The 24548-nt window shown below is 47.6% G+C and overlaps 1 protein-coding gene across 8 annotated transcripts in view; it reads right to left on the bottom strand.

Moving 5' to 3' along the window:
- The window catches only part of ACACA (acetyl-CoA carboxylase alpha), a 200598-nt gene that overhangs the window by 83233 nt on the left and 92817 nt on the right, over positions 1–24548 (bottom strand). For 6 of the 8 annotated variants that reach the window (XM_060268325.2, XM_060268324.2, XM_060268326.2 and 3 more), the window contains 8 exons: positions 19962–20018; positions 19503–19547; positions 14465–14506; positions 13948–14163; positions 12566–12721; positions 8408–8611; positions 5050–5205; positions 4727–4873 (listed from right to left, as the gene is read on the bottom strand). In XM_060268325.2, coding sequence (XP_060124308.1) covers positions 4727–4873; positions 5050–5205; positions 8408–8611; positions 12566–12721; positions 13948–14163; positions 14465–14506; positions 19503–19547; positions 19962–20018 — 1023 coding nt within the window. The remainder of the gene's footprint in view (positions 1–4726; positions 4874–5049; positions 5206–8407; positions 8612–12565; positions 12722–13947; positions 14164–14464; positions 14507–19502; positions 19548–19961; positions 20019–24548) is intronic. The other 2 variants (XM_060268327.2, XM_060268328.2) reach the window with 1 other exon arrangement.

The raw sequence follows: 24548 nt of genomic DNA, 5'->3' as shown, positions 1-24548 counted from the left end.
CAGTGGAAGACAGGAGTGCCTGGTGTGCGCTGGTCCATGGGGTCACGAAGAGTCAGACACGACTAAACGACTAAACAACATTTAGGGAACAGGATGCTAAACTAGACAGGCCACTGGCCTCATCCAACAGGCTCCTCTTAGGTTCTAAATCCCAATTCATCTGGTCACTTTTGGGAACAGAGTGCTGGACCAGATTCTCCCTCGGCTTCACCTGCTACCTGGTCCTTTCACCTGCAGATACTTGTGAATGAACCTGGGACCTCCGGAATGCTAAGCATCGCCTCTGCCCACTAAGCTATGGACTCTTCTTCAGATCTTATTTCAACATCTCAAAACCTACAACGAGGTTTTCATTACATGTCGGTTAAATTGAAGATCTGACCAATGAAATGATGGACCTGTCTGTCAACACACACACAAAACCCTAAGCCAGAGATTCTTTAACCAAGTGACGCCTGATCGAAGCTTTGGTAATTGGTATATTGAAGTTCCAATAATACTTAAATCAATGGAATTGATTCATTGATCAGGTTGATAGGCTGCAGAGCAGGTGATTAATCAACCAAAAAGTAGTTACAACCAGTAGGCAACCTTGATTTTTAGTCCTCTGCTCCTGCCCTGCCCTACGGTGTTCCTTGGCAAAATAATTGTAAGCAAAATCTTTTCATTTGGGGCGCCTCCAGACATTCTCATGCATTCGTGGTGAATTCTATTAATGATGGTATCGGGGAAGTTATATGTGATCCCGCTGCAGAAGTTTGGGGGCGGACATGTTGCTTCATTTTCAACTGCTGCATTTCTCATAACTTCCAGCTGAAATTCTGCATTTTTTTCAAACTGCATACGTTCCAGGTTGTTTGTCCTACTTTTGCTGAGCTACAGTGCAGGTGTTCCTCCGGGTAACGATAATGCATTAACATCGTTGCAGAACAACTAGTAAAGCCAATGATGTGTGGATGGGCCAGCATACATCTGCCGCTGATGTGCTATTATTGCATCATATTATTCTCATGTTCCACAATTCACCATTAAAAAATACCAATTCAAAATGGCCCCTGAATGCCATTTCACATATTATTTGGCAAGTATCTAATTCTGGCTCTTTGACCAAAGGATAAGTAAAACACCTTTGATCTCTTATAGTTATTGTGTCAACAATAAACAAAGTTAAAGAAACAAAAAAGGCAGGGGGAAACATGGCTTCTGCTACCACCACCACCACCTCCCTGAAATGTTTGCACATATGAAATATGGCTGAAGTCTGCCCCCAAAATGTAAACAGGATGGTGATTTTTTTGGGGGGGGGGTGTAGGGTGAGGATTTCATTCTGCAACAGTAACAGTGGGACATTTCAGTGGTTTCCCGATTTCAAATTTGAAGGAGGATCCTTAAGGGTCAACAAAACATTATACTAAATCTGTGACTGCTGCCAAGAATGGCAGGCCTGAGTCTAGCTGGTTCTTCTCCTTACTTAAAGCCCTGCCCCTGTAAAGCTCCATCTGCACTACGCCTCTGAAGCAGTATCAAACCATTTTGAGCGATCATGGCTGCCCTGAATAATCCTACGATCAGCAGTAGTTTGTTAAAGGGTGATGAGAGTTTGTCAGAAGAGACCTCGTTCCCGTCGCAGAGGACTGAACCTGAGACCTTCTGCATGCAAAGCAGCTGCTCTAATGCTGATCTCTGGCCCTTTCCCTAAAAATAAAGTAAGCTTCCAGTCCTCGTGGCTGTGAATAAAGGACCCTGCTTGGAAATATGTGGGAGACCGGGAGACTCTCAATTCCAGGGTTGTGCGTTCGAGTGCCACTTTGGGCAAAAGATTACTGCATTGCAGGGAGTTGGATGACCCTCGAGGACCCTTCCAGCTGTGCCATTCTATGGTTCTAAGATGCTGGGGACTGAACCTGGGATGCTCTACCCACTGAGACTTGTCCCCTAATGCCCCATTCCACAAACTTTTGTGGGTACTTCGGGAAAGGAGAAAGGAGCTACCACCCAAGGCACACAGAAAGTCTTTCAGGAGAGAGAGAGAGAGAGAGAGAGGAGTGTGTGTGCTTGTAACAGAGACAGAGCGCACGAGCTTGAACGGTTGGGCTTTGGGTACAGGGTCCCATATAATAAGACTATTTGTATTCATACTGGCAGAGTAAACAGTACATGTTCATGCCCAGGCAGCCTCTGCGCTAGTAATTTCAGCCAGAGCACAGCTCGGTCCCTTGGGAATCTGGGCTACTCTCCCCTGGCCTCCAACCACTCCAAATGCCAAATGAGAGAAGAAAAGGAAAGAGGAGGGGGGGGAGAGAGAGACTGGCCGGTGTGGGGAGGGGGAGAGCAGAAACATGCCGAGACCTTCCTGCTGCACTGTAGCACCGTCCCCGCTTGCAAGGAGAAAAATATATAAAACATTTTTAAAGGGTTCGGTCGCGGAGGCATTGGGAGGATGTCTCTTAAAACCCTTCCTTCCAATTTAGCAGCGGCAAGGCGTGTTTTCCGGCGTCTTAAACCTTCCTGAACCCCAATCAGGTGGGAAGAGTTGAAAAAATTCTGCTGAACAATAACAACAACAAAAACCACCCCAACACTGCCCAACAGACCCATTATCCTGGGACAGATATTTATATAAAGTTGCCCTATACCGAGTCGCACCAGCAGTCCCATCTTAGCCGGTGTTCAGGATTTCGGATGCAGGGATACCATTGGGGACTGAACCTTCTGTACGCAAGGAGGACGCTCTGCCACTGCGTCACAGCCCTTCCCCAAAATGTTAGTCCACGTCTAACAAGAGAAGGACACAGGACTATACCTTAAGAGTGAACAAGATCACAGCTATCTAGCCCAGTACTGTCCACACTGACTGGCAGCAGATCTCCAGGCTTGCCCTTCCAAACCCTGCCTGGAGATGCCATTGTCGACCGAAGCTGGGGTGTTCCATGTGCAAAGCAGGGGGATCTCCACCACTCGGCTACGACCCTTCCCCTAAACCCAGGCGTTCCAAGTGTTCGGTTCTATGATAAATTCTTACTGTTCTGTCGTCCCTGTTTTCTATACAGCGCTTAGAAATGCAAGCAATTCTACAGATTGCTGGAATGGGGTAGGGTGGGAGGGCTATTTCCACATGTGGTGGGAATGTCTGATTGTGCATGGTTTTTGGTGGAAAGTATATTCCAGGTATATATTCAAGTATAAACCAAGATCATGGCCACTGGTCCCATCACCTCCTGGCAAATAGAAGGGGAAGAAATGGAGGCAGTGAGAGATTTTACTTTCTTGGGCTCCTTGATCACTGCAGATGGTGACAGCAGTCACGAAATTAAAAGACGCCTGCTTCTTGGGAGAAAAGCAATGACAAACCTAGACAGCATCTTAAAAAGCAGAGACATCACCTTGCCGACAAAGGTCCGTATAGTTAAAGCTATGGTTTTCCCAGTAGTGATATATGGAAGTGAGAGCTGGACCATAAAGAAGGCTGATCGCCGAAGAATTGATGCTTTTGAATTATGGTGCTGGAGGAGACTCTTGAGAGTCCCATGGACTGCTAGAAGATCAAACCTATCCATTCTTAAGGAAATCAGCCCTGAGTGCTCCCTGGAAGGACAGATCGTGAAGCTGAGGCTCCAATACTTTGGCCACCTCATGAGAAGAGAAGAATCCTTGGAAAAGACCCTGATGCTGGGAAAGATGGAGGGCACTAGGAGAAGAGGACGACAGAGGACAAGATGGTTGGACAGTGTTCTCGAAGCTACGAACATGAGTTTGACCAAACTGCGGGAGGCAGTGCAAGACAGGAGTGCCTGGCGTGCTATGGTCCATGGGGTCACGAAGAGTCGGACACGACTAAACGACTAAACAACAACAATATTCCAGGAAATTTCCACCATAGTTCAGCAAATTATCCCTCCAGATTCCAGGGATAAACCTATTGTTGCATCATGCAACAGGTATGGTATAAAGATATCTGCTGGGTGGCACCGGAGGGAGAAAGGGTATATAGAGTCCCCAGGGTTTAGCTGAATTTGGAATCTAGTGGTGGCAGAGAAAGTTATGGAACAGAGGAGGTGAAATCTATGAACCCTTTCTCTTTAATTTGGCACCCTTCCAAATGATCACTTGTATGGACAGTGGGATTCATCCTCCAGATTTCCAACGTCTCCTGTGGGCAGACATCATACTTAAGCATTTCTGGCCCCTGGCTTAATGCAATTGTTCCATTTATTCCTTTTTTTCCTCACACAGCCCTTCTGGGATTATCCTGAATGATGTTTCACAGTATCACGTATACCAGGCTTCCTCAACCTCGGCCCTCCAGATGTTTTGAGGCTACAATTCCCATCATCCCTGACCACTGGTCCTGCTAGCTAGGGATCATGGGAGTTGTAGGCCAAAAACATCTGGAGGACCGAGGTTGAGGAAACCTGGTGTATACCAATGCAATTTGGTTTCCCCCCCCCCGCCCTATTTTCTGTTTTGTTACATCATGCAAAAAACAATTTAAAATTACTATTTAAAAAAGAGAGAAAGAAATGCCTTAGGCAAAAAACAACAAACAAGCAAAAACCCACAAATATTTCAGAAATCCCGAGAGCTGCCTTGCAGGTCAGATCAGTGCAAATGCCGCAGGGTCTATTGAGCTCCCTGTTCAGGATGCGAGCCACTGAGTTTCATTCTGCCACCCCCCAGCCCCACCCATATTGCCCATGCCATAGTCGGCCAGCCTGCTGGAACTTGCCTCATTTCCTCCAGGCAGCCTGTTCATATGCACCAATTGGCCTTGGTCGTCCAGCACCAGCTCTGTGAATGTCAGCAGGTCGGAAGGCAGCGGAGGAGCAGGCAGGGTCGCAAAGTCTTTCATGGATTCCCAGAGTTTAATTAAAGACTAAAGGTGTTTTGGGGAAGGGAGAGAGAAATAAAAAGATGCTTTCATTACATTTTTTAAAATAAATTAAAAAAACCCACTCTTCATTGCTTGGTTCAGACACAACAGGAAACCGTGGTTTCCCACTCATACAAGGATTCGTGTTCTAGCAGCGAGTCCAGGTGGGCAATTCTTACCTGTCGGAACATTTCAGGGATGTCGTAGACGTACGTCGTCCCCAATGACTGCGCCTGGAATCTCTTGGACTGGAGCAGGTCCTTCGTCACATACGGAGTGTTGATCAACATTCCATGTAGTGGCCCTTGCTTATCGCCGTAAGCCTGGAACATGATCTAGACGAGGAGATACACACCCACAATTAAAGCCAATTTGACGTTAGTGCATCAGACAAGGCCCCATGGCTGTGTTGTTACATCCCACCATACAGGAAAGGCTATGGGATGTGTGGCTTCTTGAGGCTGGCATTCTCCAGGCAGTGATCCTGGGCTCAGAAATGTGCGCTGCTGCACAAACCACCCCTCCATACACACACATGCTCAGTCTTCATAATAACACTGGCGCCCATTTATCAACAAGCCCCCAAACCAGTCACTTTCCAGTTATGGAGCAGAATGCAATTAGGCAAAGCACTAATACAGACAGACAGCATGGTGCACTGGGTTAGAGCAGGGGTCAGCGACATAAGGCCCATGGGCCACAAGCGGCCCACGGGGGTCGTTTTAACCAGCCCACGAGCCACCCCCAAACCGAGCCCCCTGTTTGGTGAGTGCACAGTGCAGCGCAGGGACTCGCTTCCGCGGTGCCGGAAATCGCGTCGGCGCAGAAGCCGGAAATCGTGTCTGCGCAGACACCAGAAATCGTGGGCGTGCACGTGATCTGGCCCATGGAGGGATCTCCGCTGGAGTGAACCGGCCCAGGTGAGGTAAACCTTGTCGACTCCTGGGTAGTGTGTGTGACTAGGACCCTGGTTCAAATCCATGAAAGCTCACTGGGTGATCTGTCAGCCTAACCTACCTCACAGGTAGATTAAGATGAAGAAGTGTGCATGCACACGAAAGCTCATACCAATGACAAACTTAGTTGGTCTCTAAGGTGCTGCTGGAAGGAATTTTTTTCATTTTGTTTCAACTACCTCACAGGGTTATTGTGAGGATAAAATGGAGAACCAATCAAATAAAAGAATTATACAGACATCACACCGTAGTGGTGATAGGAATCTTAGAAGCCCAGGGTTAAGAGGTCAAAGGCCTGGAAACGATGCCTTATGAGGAACGGCTTATGGAGCTGGGCATGTTTAGCCTGGAGAAGAGAAGGTTAAGGGGTGATATGATAGCCATGTTCAAATATATTAAAGGATGCCATATAGAGGAGGGAGAAAGGTTGTTTTCTGCTGCTCTAGAGAAGTGGACACGGAGCAACGGATTCAAACTACAAGAAAGACGATTCCACCTAAACATTAGGAAGAACTTCCTGACAGTAAGAGCTGTTCGACAGTGGAATTTGCTGCCAAGGAGTGTGGTGGAGTCTCCTTCTTTGGAGGTCTTTAAGCAGAGGCTTGGCAGCCATCTGTCAGGAATGCTTTGATGGTGTTTCCTGCTTGGCAGGAGGTTGGACTGGATGGTCCTTGTGGTCTCTTCCAACTCTATGATTCTAAGAAGTGGCGCCTTAAGGATACGGTGAAAACTATATAATGCTTGGTGTACCTCTGCGAGGAAAGAGGAACACAATTTAGGGGGTGCCACGGGGAATGGTCTACACTTCCAATATATCCCAGCATCCCCCTCCCCGCCCCCAGATCATGCAGGGTTGTAAACTGCAGGGAGAATTTCCATGGCTGCCCACTTCTGACATCAGTGTTGGTGCTGACCTTTAAAGCCCTAAATGGCCTCGATCCAGTATACCTGAAGGAGCGTCTCCACCCCCATCGTTCTGCCCGGACACTGAGGTCCAGCACCGAGGGCCTTCTGGCGGTTCCCTCGTTGTGAGAAGCCAAGTTGCAGGGAACCAGGAAGAGGGCCTTCTCGGTAGTGGCGCCCGCCCTGTGGAATGCCCTTCCATCAGATGCCAAAGAGAAAAAACAGCTACCAGATTTTTAGAAGACATCTGAAGGCAGCCCTGTTTAGAGAGGCTTTTAATCTTTAATCGATTATTTTATCCTTCTGTTGGAAGCCGCCCAGAGTGGCTGGGGAAACCCAGCCAGATGGGCGGGGTATAAATAAATTATTATTATTATTATTATTATTATTATTATTATTATTATTATTATTATTAATAACATATGAGCATAAGCATAAGGCTCATTTCGTCCAGCATCCTGTTCTCACAGTGGCCAAAGAGATGCCTCTGGGAAGCAAGAAGGACCTGAGCACAACTTCCTTCCAGCAGCACCTTAGAGACCAACTAGGTTTGTCATTGGTATGAGCTTCCATGTGCATGCACACCTCTTCAGATACACTGAAACAGAAGTCACCAGACGCTTATATATAGTGAGAGGGTGGGGAGGGGTATTACTCAGAAGGGTGGTGGGAATGGATGATTGACGGACTGATAGCTGTTGACGACTGTTAACGACTGCAATTGGTCTTACAGGACTGCAATGGGTCTTACAGGAAAAAGCAAGGGGTGAGATGGCTAAAGATAGCTTTATCGTGTATAATGAGATAAGACTCCAATGTCTTTATTCAGACCAGGTCTCTCCATGGTTTTAAGCTTGGTAATAAGTTGCAGTTCAGCAACTTCTCTTTCCAGTCTATTTCTGAAATTCTTTTGTAATAAGGCAGCTACTTTGAGATCTTGTATAGAATTGTCCTGGGAGATTGAAGTGTTCTCCTACTGGTTTCTCTGTCTTGCGATTGCTGATGTCAGATTTAAGTCATCCAAGCTGGCAGCTATCAGTTGGCCATGTGGCAGGGAATTCTATAGATGTGTCTCCTTTAGGCTCCATCTGCTCCACACATCTAAAGCAGTATTGTGCCTGCTAGAGCAGTGGTTCCCAATTAGCTAAGTACCGTAGACACACACACACACACACACACACACACACACACACAAACACACACACCGCTGTTTTTCAAAAGCCAAGACATGGGGCCCCTACTTTTGAAAATGTTGATGTCTCTGTGGTAGTTTCTGTTATGTCAGCAGTGCAACAGATGCCCTGGGTGGGTTACACAGACCCCCGGGATCTGCGGGCCACCGATTTAGAACCGCTGCCCTAGAGAATCTGCAGTTTCCCCTGAGTGCTGAGAGCTGTTATCGGGAATCCCTATTCCCTGCAGAGAGCTTCAATGGTTTAACAGTCAAATCCCTCTGGGAATTGTGGCTCTGTGAGGGAAACAGGGGTGTCTCCTACAACTCTCAACTCCCCAAGCAGCACCAACGGAGCTGTTTTGTAGAATCTCTGTTCATTACCAGCTGAAACACCGAAGCTGGAACTTGGCAAACAATAATAAGCAAAGAGAATTTGTCTCTCTCTCTCTCCCCCAGCCCCCGGTCAAATGTAATTCTACAGCTGCACAATTTAAGTTGCCGCACCTGTGCCGTTCTGGAGTCCGTCACCTCTTTGTACAGGCTTATGTCCAGATAATAACCGGACTCATTGGTCAGGAAGAGCCGGATGGGAATCGCCTTGCCGGTCGGCGTCAACCGAATGTTGATCTTCAGCTCCGCCTGGAGGACTCTGAGCTTCCACAAGCGGCTGCCGTAGCGCATCACCATGCTCCGTACGGACTCTTCGATCTGAATGATGGGGGCAAGAAAAGACTATGGTCGTGGAGAGGTCCAGGTTAACCGTTACTGCAAGTAGTGCAGAGTGTGGGTGAAACCGGTACAAACTGCGTGAATTTCCTCTCCTGTGTAAAGCACTCGTTCGCAGAGCATCTGCTTTGCATGCAGAAGGTCTCGCATTCAATCCCTGGCATCTCTGGGTGGGGCTGAGACTGTCCCCAGGCTGAAACCCTGGAGAGCGGCCTCCATTCAGGGTAGACCGGGAAGGTTTCAACCTTGGCTCCCCAGCTACTGTTGACTACAATCACCCTTCAGATCCCTCTGCCAGCTCAGCCAATGACCGGGGGTGATGGAAGCTGTGGTCCAGCAACAGCAGAAGAAACAAGGTTGAAACACTCCTGTAGACAATGCAGATGGACCAGTGGCCTCAGTACATGACAGCTTCCTGTGCGGTGGGCTTTCTCACTGGAGCAGGGGCGTACCCAGGATCAAAACTAGGGGGGGCAAGGGGTGGGGCCAAGGCACAGGAGGGGCCACAAAGTGGGAACGTGGACGGGGCTACAGAGCCCAGGTGAAACTGACTCCGGTCTCACCTAGGTGCCGCAAAGCTTTTTGCAGTTGGAGGCGCCGGGGCTCCGCTGACAGCACGCAGCCGGGGTGCTCGCTCTGGTCCGCCGGGCTGCCCCCGGTGCACTATGGCCAGGACCCCGGCGGAGCACGCAGCCGTGGGCGAGAGCGGTGCTGCCGGCGGGGCTGGTGGGCAGAGACGGAGGCGGAGCACAGCCCAGCGGAGCACGAGTTTGCCGTTCCCGCCTGCCGCGCTGCACCCTCCAGCTTCCCGTCGTGCTCTCTGGTTCCCCGCCGCACTTAGCCTTGCCGGAGGGCACGGCGGGGAGCTGGAGGAAGGGCATGGTGGGTGGGAACGCCAAACTCACGCTCCGCTGGGCTGTTCTCCACCTCCGCCCACCAGCCCCGCTGGCAGCACCACTCTCGCCCACGGCTGCGCCGGCCCTGCTTCTGGGGGGCAGTTGCCCCCCCTGCCCTGCGCTGGGTATGCCCATGCACTGAAGGTGTTTAATAGCAGACCACGACTGCTAGGGATGCCGCAGCTGCATCCTCCACTGCGGATCTCGCACTGAGCAATGGACTAGGCTAGATCAGGACGGCCCAACTTATCATACCAAGAGTACTTCCAAGCAGTTCTTGAGGACTGCACACAGTGCACAGTGGGGAGGAAGTGAGGCCAAAATTGGAGGGCCACCCCAGCCCTTGCGCTGCCATCCCAAAGCCAGCTCAGCAAGGTGCCAGGCTTTGGGAAGGAGGTCCAAGGTTCTCGCAAAGTTCTAGAGACCTCCCATCCTTGAGGGTTGCACATGGCCCTCAGATGGCACATTGCACCACCCAGGGACTAGATGACTAGATTCGAGTACCTCCCAGTTCTTTGAGCCTATAAAATCCTCACCCCCATCTTCTTAATATTCCAAGAAACCAGACAGCAGCATTAAGAGCAAAATTCTCTGCAAACATTTCCTTTTTTAAAAAAACAGCATTTACGCCCCTGCATTTCACTGCAGCTACGACGCCTTAAATCAACAAGGCAATTACCGCTCGGAGGCCCGTTCCTCTGCCGTTTTATTAAACTTTCTAATATACTGCTGTTTGGTAAATAGTGCATATTAAAAGCAAGGCAATCGGAAGGCAGGTCTTAATGTTCTCTCTCAAACTGCCTCTTTTCCCAAAGCCCCTCTGGGGGACACTCTTCCCGCAGCTCCTGCAAAAGGAAACCCCAGCGGCGCTTGGAGGCACCTGAGAAGCCAAACAGTCAGAGAAGTTTCTTGCCTCAAATACGCTGCTAATCCAGTTTTTCTAACTGGAGGCGGGTGGCAGCCAAGGCATGGGGTGACCCACCCTCAGTCGTGTGGCTGGTCAGAGGGAAGGAGGAACCATAGCCGGCCTGTGGTACAAAGAGCCAGACTTGCTACTTCAGCTCTGGGCTACCCTAGACCAGTCCCCACCTGCACTATATATTTAAAGCAGTACCATACAGCTGTAAACAGCCATGGGAATTGTAGTTTCTTTGAGGTGCTGTGAGTTGTTAGGAGAATCTGCCATTTCCTGAGTTCCCTAAGAAGAGGGATCGACCTCTGAGCAACTCTGAGAACTGTAGCTCTGAGGGGCATCGGGTCTCCTAACAATTCTCAGCATCCTTAACAAATTAGAGTCCCCAATATTCTTTGGGGGGAAAGCCATGGCAGTTAAAGTGGTATGATACTGCTTAAAACGTAAGTACAGATGAGACCCCAGCACAACACTTAAATGCCAAATATGGATTTCCCCACCTCTGTCAAGTCCCAAACACATAACCCTCCCACAAAATATTTATTCATCTTAGCTGCTATCTAGTTTTGTAGACCGCCCTTCATCACCCCCCCCCCACTTTATATTCCTTTATTTAGCCCATTTCAAATATTTCGCAAGCACATAACTTAAAACCTAGCAAATGTCTCTCAGTCCATCCTGAACAGACAACCACATTTTCCTGTAACGCTTGAAAAGAGACAAGAAAAAACCCCATAGTGCCTCATGCAAAAATACTGAAAAATACTGAAAAGACGGGGCCATATCATCAGCAAATTGGGTTAACAAGGACCAGAAGTCCAAAGACAGTGTTAAGCGTTCCAAAGCGTTTCCACCATCACTTTATAGCAGCGGTGGGCAACCTGTGGCCCTCTGGATTTTTCTGGACTCCATGGCAACATCTGGAGGGCCAGAACAGTTTCCAGACTACCAAAAACACAAAAATATGCAATATTGAAAGCTAGGGTTGTAGAGCGGTTAGGGTTTCGGTCTAGGACTTGAGACAGCTGGGTTCAAATCCCCACTCTGCCATGAAGCTCTCACTGGGAGACCTTGGGCCCAGTCCCTGCCTCTCCGCCTAACCTACCACTCAGGGTTGTTGTGAGGACAGAATGGGGAAGGAGAGGACCACTTGAGCTCCTTGGAGAAAAAGGGTGGGGCAGGAATGAAATCAAATTAATACATACTGTAAGGGTGTTGTTGCGGCTACTCTCGAGTAAGGATGCCCAAGTCCATACTTGTCTTTAAAGGTTTATTGTGCATAGTATTTACAGTGCAGATAGCAGAAAACATGGCCTCCTAGTCACTCGCAGAATCCAGGAGTGGACGTTTCCTGTTGCGTGGCCAGCATAAGAGCTTGGGCACCCCAAAACGCCTCCCCCCGGGCCTTACGTTTGGTGGTGTGCCTTAATTCGGGCGCCGGAAGGGGCTGCCTGTTCCTCTCCGCCTCTTGGTTAAGGTGGCGAAAGGGCTCTCCCACATCACTGAGCCTTGCTTCCTCCGTCCCGCTAACTTCCTCATTCCTCCCACCTGACCCACTGCTGCTGCTCTCACTGGGCGAAGTGCTGGTCAGCAGGATGGGGGGGGAGCTTCCCTATAGGAAGGTCCCCTGAGACATACGTATGCATGACTTAAAACAGTCATTAAAAGGTAATTTAAAAAAACCCAAACCCAAAAACGCCTCCCCCCGGGCCTTACGTTTGGTGGTGTGCCTTAATTCGGGCGCCGGAAGGGGCTGCCTGTTCCTCTCCGCCTCTTGGTTAAGGTGGCGAAAGGGCTCTCCCACATCACTGAGCCTTGCTTCCTCCGTCCCGCTAACTTCCTCATTCCTCCCACCTGACCCACTGCTGCTGCTCTCACTGGGCGAAGTGCTGGTCAGCAGGATGGGGGGGGGAGCTTCCCTATAGGAAGGTCCCCTGACACATACGTATGCATGACTTAAAACAGTCATTAAAAGGTAATTAAAAAAACCCCAAACGTAACAGCCTCGAAAGAGAAACCAACCTCATTGATTCACCCCAAATGCTTGGGGAATGAAAACGTGGGTTTTTTAACTGGACGGTGGAAAGCCATTTGTATCTCCATCTCAGTGTCAAGGGACCAGCTTACCTTTGATGGGTCCATAATGACCGTCGGGACGAAGTTGAGGAAGATGTGGTTGCAGTCCGTGCGCACGTTGGTGTTGTTGAAAGCCACCTCCAGCTCGTCCATGGCTTCCAGAAGCAAGCGCTCCCCCTCGTTCTGTAGATATTCGAAGGATGCCTCCTGCAGGCAGAGAAACCAAGCTGTTATTTAAGGAGAACAGAAGAGCTTTGCTGCTGGATCAGGCCAGTGACCCATCTGATCGAGCATCCTGTCCTCCCAGTGGCCAACCAGACGCCCCTATGGGAAACTTGCAAGCCAGGGCTTGAGCACAAAGAGCAACTCTCCCCGATTGCAAATGGCGTTCAGAGGCACAGCCCCTGGGACAGGAGAGGAAGAGTACAGCCTCGCAACTAGCAGCCACCTTAATCCTCCATGTATTTGTCTTCAAGAAGTTAAGTGGAACCCTGCTGGATCTGGCCAAAGGCCCATCTAGTCCAGCATCCTGTTCTCGTAGTAACCACTCATGAGCTTGCAAGCAGGGCCTGAGCACGAGAGCACACTCCCCTCCCTTGTTTTTGTGCAGCTGGTATTCAGAAGCTTGCTCCCTCTGACAGTGGGAGCAGAGCACAGCCATTGTGGGTATCTTAAGAGTCCAAAAGCAGGAGGACCTGACCACAGCAGCATCCTCTCCAATTCCCAGCTACTAGTCAGCTGCAGTGGAGGTAAAGCACAGGCATAGGGCCTAGTAGCTAGTGATGGTTACAAATATTAACAGACCCTACATAAGAAAGCCCTGCAGCTGGATCCAGCCAAAGGGTCATCTAGTACAGCATCTGGTTCTCACAGATGCCCCCAATGGAAAGCCCACAAGCAGATCTTAGGGTGATTTACACGAGACATGACAGAACACCAAAAAAGAAAATGTAATACAGGCAACTCCCCATTTACGTGGATTCAAAACACGTGTCACTGTGCACCCGCTCATCGCAAACGAAACCTGGGAGGGGCACAGAAAAAGGCAAAAACTGCCCTAGAAGCATGCGAAAATGGCATCTAGCAATCCCATGAGCCTTTGCAAGTGTAATCCCAGGAGCCTTCACACTGACCTTTCAGGCCAGTGGAGAGTTGGAGTTTGAGCAAGGTTTGGAGGGAGTGGAGTTTGGTGGACTAGTAAGTGCTGCTGGTTTTTAAAAGGTTTTTCAAGGGCTTCCAGAGGTTTAGAGGGTGTTTGCATGCTTTTTCAATGGCGTTCCCAATATACGTGACTTCACTTAAGCGCATGGTGCCTTGGAACGCAACCCCCGCATAAATGGAGAGTTGCTTGTAAATGGCAGCAGCTTAAAATAAACACACGCAGCCCCTCGTCATCATGTCGTGTGTCTTGCTAATAAATCAGTGAAGCCCACCTTGGTAACCAAGTCCGAGTGCCGGATGATCGCCCGCACAAAGAATCTGTAGTCCGTAACCTCAGCACCCGCCTCCACTTTTGCGGCGCCCAGGTAGAGATGCATCTTGTGGTTGGCACATGGAATGGCAGTGAGGTCAAAGTTGCGCATTCGGTTGAGTTCCAGCTGGAAGGCCAATGCCGGTTCCAAGTGGCGGTAGATTCTGTCTTCTTCAAACTGGGAGTAGAAACCCCACCATATATATATATTTGTAGGAGTGGGCAGGATATAATTTATAAACATAGGCAGATAATAGAAAGTAAATTACAAATCTGTATTAAAAAATGGTATAAAGATTACGTTGCTAAGCTTAGAAGTACAAAGACAAATAATTACACTGATGTGTATCTGTATCACACACACTTTCTATATTTTGGAAAGTTGTTGGTTTGCTATGTGTTTGGGCAAAGTGTTGCTTTGAGGATATGAATCCATTTCCAACTCAGAAGACGGAAGCAGTGAATTAGCTAGTGCTTACCTTATCTCTCGCCCGGAATGTGAAAAATTTGGGGAATTCCCTCTGTCGCAAAAAAAGAGAAAGAGTGAAATTAGCCTCAGAAAACATCACCTGCCATTACTCTCTCACCTATAGATAGCAAGGGTGTTCTAACTGTAGTCACCACTGTTAAAAAGAATGATCTTCTGGCTTTAAACCACCCACCAAAAAAGCCACCATTTAAAAAGCCATCCAGTTTTTTAAAAATACACTGCCTTTGCTTTAATTTCTGATTTTAAGCTGCCCTTGAACATTGCTCTCCAATAGAAAGGTGGGATATAAACGTTTCTTTAAAAAACCCCAAACCTTTTATATTTTAAACACGAATCTTAAGAAGGGAATAGGAAAGCCAAATATTTTACAGAGGCCTGAGTATTATTTAATGACTGTGTTCTCATCTCACACTAAACCATGGTTTAACATAGCCTTTCCCAACCAGGTGCTTTCCAAATGTTTTGGACTACAACTCCCGTGGAGTTCAACAGAACTTGTTCCCAGGTGAAACTGACAGTAGCATTGCAGCCGAAAGCTGGTTTGTCATTCCTAGAAATCTCAGTTTGGTGGAGTGTGGAAGACATAAGGATCTCCAAGAGAAAATTCTCTTTGCACTTGGGCCAACTCCATTTCCCATGATTCCTCAGGAGAAGCCACGGCTGTTAAAACTGTTATTCAAGGAATATGACATTTGCAGCTTAGGTATGCCCCTGTATTTGCAAAAGTTGGTTGAGGCCTAAAAGGATAGGACATGGAAAATCATAGGATATGGGCCGCATCCATGGCATACATTTAAAGCACTCTTATGCCACTTCAACAGCCACGGCGTGCCCCAAAGAATCCTGGGAGTTGTAGTTTGTAAAAAGTCTCCTAGCAACTCACAGTACCCTTAACAAACTACAGTACAGCTTCCAGGAGGAAGGTAAGGGGGAGAGGGGAGGAAGTGATTAGGAAGATAACGAAAATGCCCACCCCTCTTGCCTTACTCTCCAAATGCTGCCAATTTTCCCTTCTAGCACCCATGCACATGCTATTGCTAATGTAATTTAATATTTTTTGCCTAAGGAAGACCTCCCATCTAACATTTGCAGGCAAATATAATAACTAAATGTGCACATGCGCACTAACACGCAAATCCTCGGGGTTTTGCTACCAAAATTCCCCCCTCAAAAAAATTTTTTTTTAAAGAAATCTCCCTTCCTAGATGGAGGAATTATGCCCCCGCTGTGTTCTAATCAACCAACCATCATCAAGACAATCAGAATAATTCGCCTAAATTAACCAATCAAGACACCCTGCAAATTGGAGAATGCAGAAAGCTACACGAGAAAAAAAAATCATCATAGCTGGTTATTATACTAATAATCACGTTAAAAACCTAATGAGATGAGGAAATTGGAAGCTTGCTGGAGCAGCTCTCTATTACCTCAACATGCTGAGAACTAATTATATAGACTGTAATTAAAACACAAAACAAACCCAAGCCAAGGCCCCTGAGTTACGTTGACAGGCGGTCCGGTAACAAAGAGGAGGGGCTATTAATGACCGAGCCAAAGACTCTCCAAAGGGCGAGGCGAAGCTCTCCCAAAAAAAAATCTCTCGACACAAGAGACTTCTTCCTCTGCAAAACACAGAGCATCTCCACCAGCAGGAACTGGCCCATCTGAACAAGGCGATGGGTAAGTTGTCTGATCAGAAAGCCTTGCTTTCCCAGGAAGACGGCTCAGAAAGCAGTGGCGACTGGTTACCCATAGAAACTGGTGGGGCAGAAGGCAAGGAGCCCCAACAGTAGGGAGAGCCAGAGAATTCTGGCTTTGCCCCCATCCTCCTCCTGGCTGAGTTCTACAAGGGCGACACTGAAGCGAAGGAAGATGAACGCAAGTGGCACTCTGTAAGAAGGCAGACATGTAAAACGTCCCGAGTTCATGCCTTGCTATACCCAGGCAGGGCTGGGAAAGGCTCTTGCTTGAAACCCTGTTGTTGGGACAACAGCTCTCATCACCCTGGTTGGAAGGACACACGCCCCACTCCGATGTCAGACAATATAGAGCTAGATTGGGAGTCTCAGTCCCAGTGTGGCCCTCCAGGGCTCTTGGACTGGCCTTCGGGATTCTCCCCAGACCACCCCCACCCTCTTTTGCTTCCTGCCCTGCCCACCACCCAGGGGGAATATGGTGGCCCTTGGAATGAGCTAGACCAGGGGTTGTCAGCCTGGTCCCTACCACCCACTAGTGGGCGTTTCAGGATTCTAGGTGGGGGGCAGGGGGTTCTACGGCACAAGCTGAATCCTCCTTCCATCGAGCACTGCTGGGCGGCAAGGAAATTTTACCATCAAGAAAGATGCACTAGGTATAAAAAGGTTGACTACCCCTGAGCTAGATGGACCAACAGTCTCTCTGCATTAGGGCAGCTTCCTTCCTGCGTTCCCAGGGCTTTGAGGTAGTCTATCCTGAGGTGCAATCCAGCCTTTCCTTTCTAACTGCATTTCTGCCCTTCCTTTTGCCTTTAAAAGCTGCCGCCCAGGAATCCAAGCAGGAGTTTCCCCCCCTGCAACCTGGAGGCAAAGCATGTGGATTTATTCGCAAGCACTCAGAAAAACTCTCCCCTTCCTCAACTTATCCATTTTTATTCTCTCAAACCGCCCCGGTTTCTCCTTGCTAAAGCCCCCAGGTTCTTGCTTAAGCTCTCCTGACTTTCCCCTGCTTCCTGTCTTAAAGCTGTTGATTGATTGGTATCTCTGTGTGCGTTTTAAGTTCGCTCCCATCAATAAAACCCAGGCAAAGCTGCTCACCCTACACAAAGCATTCTGGGAGAGGCTGGTGTGCGTGTGCGCACACACACAGGGGACAAAATACTCTTGCTCTTTTCCTTTTGCCTGCGGCCTAATCTCTCTTATTACTCCACAGAGTGCGGCTAATAGTCCTAACCCCAAACAAGAGAAAAATCTTCCCAGTGATATCTATTTTTAAAGTGGAGGGAACACAAAGGAAGGGGAGAAGCAGATGGAAACTGGACCAAGAAAGCCTGTGTTGTGATAGCTGTTTTCAGACGCTCACATTTTTAAAATATGCTTTTTGTTTTAATTTGCATTGCTTGCGGTTCTGTTGCTGACCCCATCCACCCTCCAAAAAACTCGTTTGGTAGGAAAGGTAGGATAAAAATTCACACTTTTTAAAATTTAACCACTTGATTGTAATGAAACCTCTGAGCAATTTGCAATAAAAAACCATTAAAACAGTCAAAAACCTAATAATAAAAAAACAGATTGCATATATGAAGTAAACTGAAGAGAATATTGATAGCATAGCTCAGATAAAACAACAACAACAGTAATTTTTAAAAAAAAGGAGTGGGGAAGGTTTGCTTATTTTGCTTTAATAGCTTAAGATATTTCTGATCATAAGATCTATGGTGTCATTTTTGCTGAATATTCTATATGAAGAATCCAAAACAGTGCACAGCATAACAACTGATCATAATGATCAACGCACACACCGTCCTAAAATATTGTACTAACAATTAATCCCGCAGCACATCAAACAGTTACACGATCCATGATGCACTTTTGGGGAGGGGGCCGAAGATGCCAAAATGGGCTAAGAGTATATGAAGGCCTACTAATCTTCAGATGGGTACATAAAAATTCACCTGTTGGGCATGTGTTTTGTTTTCCAGGTTATATTTCTAGCTATGCCCACAGAATCTCTGAGAGCTAAATTCTTTTAACAGGTCAACAAGGGACCAACTGTTCCTTGTGTTATGGCAGAGCAGCAACATCAGGAGGGCCCACAGCTCCCCTATCCCTGACAAACTTTGACAGGAAACAGCTCTCATGGGGTCTCGGGCCAAAAACGTCCCAACCTAGCTACCCAAGATTCTTTGCGTTAGAGATGCTAAGGATGGTTAACCTGGAGCTCTTTCACCTGCAAAGCATCCTCACTATAAACGCCAGTCAGCTCAACCAGTTAGAGCGTGGTGCTTATAACTCCAAGGTCAGGGGTTCGATCCTGCCTTGCAGGGTGTTGACTCGATGACCTTCAGGGTCCCTTCCAACTCTACAATTCTATTCTTCTTCTGACACTGAACACCAGGATTTTTCCCCTATGCATCCAGGGCATGGTGATTTCATCTGGTATCGCTGCCTTAAGTTGTCCTGCTTCTGGACATGTGGTTGCATCAGTGTCGACAGATTGGTCTAAGTCAGGGATGGAGAGGCTGTATTGTGGTTATTACTGGACCTCGGCTACCATCGTCAGTGAGCATTGGCCAGGCTGGGCTGATGGGTGTCGGGAGGAGTCACATAATAATAATAATAATAATAATAATAATAATAATAATAATAATAATAATATTTATACCCCGCCCATCTGGCCGGGTTCCCCCAGCCACTCTGGGCGGCTTCCAACAAAACATTAAAATACAGAAATCCATCAAACATTAAAAGCTTCCCTAAACAGGGCTGCCTTGAGATGCCTTCTAAAAATCTGGTAGCTGTTGTTCTCTTTGACATCTGGTGGGAGGGCGTTCCACAGGGCGGGCGCCACCACCGAGAAGGCCCTCTGCCTGGTTCCCTGTAACTTAGCTTCTCGTAGTGAGGGAACCGCCAGAAGGCCCTCGGTGCTGGACCTCAGTGTCCGGGCAGAACGATGGCGGAGGAAACGCTCCTTCAGGTATACTGGACCGAGGCCGTTTAGGGCTTTAAAGGTCAGCACCAACACAACATTACCAATGGCAAGACATTGACAATGGCCGGAACTTTCAAGAACTTGTTCTTGAGCTTGCTTTTCCCTCCTCCCTCCCATTTCTTTTTCCTCATATGCTACGTCCTTTTAAGAGTGCAACGGCAGGGCCTGCCTTAGGACTGATTTGTAAACGTTGTAAATGAACTTCTGCAGGTCCATCCCTGACTTAAACATATTTTTTTGGGGGGGGGGGAACAAACCCTTTCCAAGTACACTAGGAAACTGAAAAATTAAAAATTAACCTAGAACTCCCCATCCCTCCCAACCAACACCTTTTTACTTACATGAAATCTTTGGTCCACCTCACAGTTGACCTGTTTCCTGAAATCCTTATGGGCAATAAATAAATAAAAAGAGAGAGGCACACAGAAAGGCGGAGCAGGGTGACAAGAAGGATAAAGGGGAGGGGGGGAGCAGAAGAAAGCTAGCAATTAGTATATAAATTAAAAACAAATTAAGGCAAAAATCACAAGCAGCTCAATATTGTCATCATCCTCAATTCTCAATTAATTTTCTCGAGCGAGAGAGAAAGAGAGCGCTTATTGAAAAACCAACCACTGCGCAGTTGGAGATGCACAAATAAAATAAAATAAAAAGCAATCATGAACAGGACTCCTCCCTCTCCCATTCACCCCCATTAAAAATAAGGTTTGCAATAACATGGAGACTGCACTTAAAAGCAAAATATGAGACAAACACACACAAATGGAGGGGGGGGGACTAACAGAGAGATATCAAAATACCTTTTGCGCCACAAGGAAAGTCAGTCGCCGGATGCCATGGTCAATCAGGATGGATTTCTGGAAGAAAAAAAGAAGCAAAATGGGAGGAAGCATACAGGGAAATCCAAACTTGGGAGCAGGTGGTTTTGCGTTTCGTTAAACCCCATTTTTCAAACAGAATTTATCACACAAAAGCATAATGGAAGAATGGTAAATAATGCAAGTGAATAAAATTAAAGCAACAGATCGAGGCAACACAAAAAGTAAGGAGGTCATGGTTTAAAAGTTCTTAAAAGGTCTGGGAATTTTCATTTTAAAAAAGCTTTCACCAGGTGCGAGGGGGAAATTACAATGCAGGTGTCAGGTGAACCTCTCTGGGGTGAGTATTGTAGATTCAGGGGGCCACAGCTAAGGCAACCCTCTCTCCGGGGTAGACCAACCACACTAGGAAATCAACGCGTGATTCATTCCCATCGAGAGGTGGTGAAGTCAGAGACTAAAAGACAGGCCATTTTGAACAACATTTGTCCAAAATGTTTTGCATTTAACTATCCCCCAGATTTCCTCTTGGGGGTGGGTGGGTAAGTCTTCCTCATAAGGACCACCTCTCCCCACATGAACCTACCCACGTGTATCATCAGAAGATGGCAACACACAAACGGGGCCTTCTCAGTGGTGGCTCCCATTTCGGGTGGCCGAGTCAGGACGATGCAGATGGATGGTTTCCCAGCCGGATGGGGAGGCCTCTGCCAGATCGGGGTGGGGGGTGGGCTTTGCAGAGAGGGTCCTGGCAGGATCCAAGTGTTGGAGGGTGGTCTCTCAACCTATTCTCTCAATTCACCTGTCCCTACAAGTCCTGCCTGACCCTGCAGCCTTGCTTTTCCCTCTGCAGCTGCCAGCACCTATCTCTGACGCCTCCATAGTGCCTCTCACACCACCCTCCCAATAATAATAATATTTATACCCCGCCGATCTGGCCTCCTAGCCCTGCCTCTCCAAAGAGGGTAGAGGCATTCTCTCCATCACCTAGGTCCCAGAGGTGCCAAAGGAAGGATGAACGGATCGATGAAGCAGATCCCGCCTTCAAGCCAAAGTGTTTGAAGAAGCATTGGTGTACTGGGTTGAAGCATTGGTGTACTGCTCCATTCTTTAATATAGGATAGCAAATGGGGTGTGCATGTGTGTCAGTATTGGACTGCCTCAGCTTTGAGTAGTTCTGTCACCTGCCTTTGTGCATCCATGTCTTGGATTCCCTATGCGTACTGCCTGCTGTGCCTTAGACCAGAGATTCACAGATGTATCCAATCTAAATATCAAAGACTTTGGAAAAAATCCACCCTTAGGTTCTTGTTCTTCGACAACTGGGAGCCAAGGACGTGGGGAATGATGTCCCAGAGAAGCATTCCTGGCTCCACCGCTGTGTGCTTTTAAGCATCAGGCTAAAACATTTCTGTTCTCACGGGCCTTTGAACGTTAATTGGGAGGGTAGTGAATTATACTTTTTTTTAAAAAAGTTTTTTATTGCACCTTTCCCCACAAAAACACAAACAACAAAGCAGTAAAAGATCACCACAGTGACACAAAGCATGAGAAAAATGGAGTAGAGAACAAAGGAAAAAACCGCTAGCATTTTGAAGCTGCAGGTCTGGCCGAAACTACTGAATTAAACCAAAAATTTTGATCTTTTGGAGGGAGTGTGCTTTGGTATTGTGTTCTATGGCTGTTTCATAGAACAAGTAGTGTGGTGGAGTCTCCTTCTTTGGAAGTCTTTAAGCAGAGGCTTGACAGCCATATGTCAGGAACGCTTTGATGGTGTTTCCTGCTTGGCAGGGGGTTGGACCGGATGGCCCTTGTGGTCTCTTCCAACTCTATGATTCTTTGATTCATATGAAGCTTCAATGCCTTTCACGCTGCAAAGGCACTCTTCCATGTGTGTGAAATGCAACAAATAAATGGCATAAACACTGAACTCTCCCCGCATGTTTGGAATGAGGAGATTGTCCTCTGGGCCAAAGGACATAATATCTGAGTTGATTTAGGATTGCCCAGTTGGCAGAGCACAAGACTCTTAATCTCAGGGTTGTGGGTTTGAGCCCCATGTTGGGCGAAAGATTCCTGCGCTGCAGAGGACTGGGGTAGATGTTCCTCAAGGTCCTTTCCAACTCTGCCATTCAGTGATTCTGTGACTGGCCCCTTTCACTGCAGCAAAAGTCTTAGATAGGAGCCATAGCCATCGACAGCCATCTCCTCCAGGCTCCTGTTCTCACAGCGGCCAGCCAAATGCCTGGGGAAAACCAACAAGCAGGATTTGGGCACAAGATCCCTCTCCACACCTGTGGTTTCCGGCATTTAAAAGCGTAAGGTAAAGGGTAAAGGGACCCCTGACTATTAGGTCCAGTCGTGACCGACTCTGGGGTTGCGTGCTCATCTCGCATTATTGGCCGAGGGAGCCGGCGTATAGCTTCCAGGTCATGTGGCCAGCATGACAAAGCCGCTTCTGGCAAACCAGAGCAGCACATGGAAACGCCGTTTACCTTCCCGCTTTATTTATTTATCTACTTATCTGCTAGGTTGGCAGGAGCTGGGACCAAGCAACGGGAGCTCATCCCGTTGCAGGGATTCGAAACGCCGACCTTCTGATCAGCAAGCCCTAGGCTCAGTGGTTTAACCACAGTGCCACCTGGGTCCCTTAAAAGCGTAGCTGCCCCCAATTGTGGAGGCAAAGCATAGCCATTGTGGCTGGTAGCCATGGTTAGCCCTCTCCTCCGTGACACTGTCTGATGCTCTTTTGAAACTGCCCAGGTTGGTGGCCATCACTGCCTCACACTGCGGGAGCGAGTTCCATAGATTAGCCATGCATTCCCCGCTGCCTGTTGCCTTCAGAGCGTAGGATGAGCCTGCGGGATCAGGCGACTAACCCCCGCCACCATCCCGTCCTCCCAGCAACTGAACAGATGCCCGTGGGAAGCCCACAAGTTGGACATGAGGACCACAGCAACCTTTTCCACTTGTGAGTCATGGCAACTGGTATCCGGAGGCTAAATGCCTCTGACATTGGTGTTAGAACACAGCCATTGGTGGCTAGTAGCTGTATCTTGACAGCCTGGTTCCTCTGTGAATTCGTCTAATCCCCTTCTACAGTGGCGGCTGTTTTGTTGCCCCGCACCCAGCTTCCTAACCTAGAAATAGGGGGAAGTGTAACTAGAAATGGAGAGAGCAAGAGAGAGAAAGGGCTTTAGGAGCAAAAAAAACCACCCCTTTCCAGCGCAGGCGACAATGCTTTTGCTAAGGTTAAAGCCCTTTTGAAAATGAGCATCGGGGCGGCCGTAGAGGGAGAAAGGAAGAAAATAACTTTATTATTAATGTGATTTTTATTTTATTTTTTTATTTTTATTTTTTTAAAAAAAAACACGTTATTGCTTTTAAATTCCACAAGTGTCAGACAATAAGTATATAGCAACGGGATTCTGATTACATTGTAATAATGCAGACCTCCCAGCGACTCAACAGCTATTATAGCGCTATTAGAGACTAGCACCTGGAGAAACTCCATTTCCACTGACTGCCTCAATCTCCTCCACAAGTCATTTACAAGTATACGATCCTAATTTCTATCAAAAATAGAAGGGGGGGGAGAGGGAATGGAGGGGGAAACCCTTTTCACGACATGCTGGGACTGGAAAATTATTTGGACAATTTGGATCAAGCTATTTGATAGCTTAATGCGCAACACCTCCCTCTCCTCCTGTTATAGACACGCACACACACTTTTAAAAAAATGCCTCAAGCATCTTCATGCTAATGAGGGGGAGAAAACTAGTTTGGTACTTTATTTATAAAAAGGGAGAAAGAAAAATTCTGAGATGGATAGAATGATGTATTGCTGGAGAGGGGGGATGTTCAATCTGCAATGCATTTTTAGCTGCACGTTCCAAATTTATCCACCACCATTGCTTTGATTTAATCTTCTCGGCACTGGTTTTGGCATTTGACCAGTCCAATAAAATAAAAAAATTAAAGAGATTTCAACCAGTTAAGAATTTAAAGCATTTAAATATTAGAACAATAACAAAGAAAGTATCTGAAGGTATCTGAAGTGTGCATGCACACGGAAGCTTATACCAAGAACAAATTTAGTTGGTCTCTATTTTTTTTTCTTACATTTTCAAAGATATTTCTTATATTTCTTATATTTTGAAAGATATTTTGAACGGCCTCGGTCCAGTATACCTGAAGGAGCGTCTCCACCCCCATCGTTCTGCCCGGACACTGAGGTCCAGCGCCAAGGGTCTTCTGGCGGTTCCCTCGCTACGAGAAGCCAAGTTACAGGGAACCAGGCAGAGGGCCTTCTTGGTAGTGGCACCCACCCTGTGGAATGCCCTCCCACCAGAGGTCAAAGAGAACAACAATTACCAGACCTTTAGAAGGCATCTCAAGGCAGCCCTGTTTAGGGAAGCTTTTAATGTTTGATTTCTGTATTTTAATGTTTTGTTGGAAGCCGCCCAGAGTGGCTGGGGGAACCCGGCCAGATGGGTGGGGTATAAATAATAAATTATTATTATTATTATTATAAAGAGAAAGGAAGAATGCTCATTGCAAAAGTGACTG

This window comes from Zootoca vivipara, chromosome 14 (assembly GCF_965207765.1).
Source record: "Zootoca vivipara chromosome 14, rZooViv2.hap1.1, whole genome shotgun sequence".
NCBI lineage: Eukaryota > Metazoa > Chordata > Lepidosauria > Squamata > Lacertidae > Zootoca > Zootoca vivipara.
Note: the sequence above shows the minus strand (reverse complement) of the source record. Positions and strands in the feature narration are given on the sequence as shown.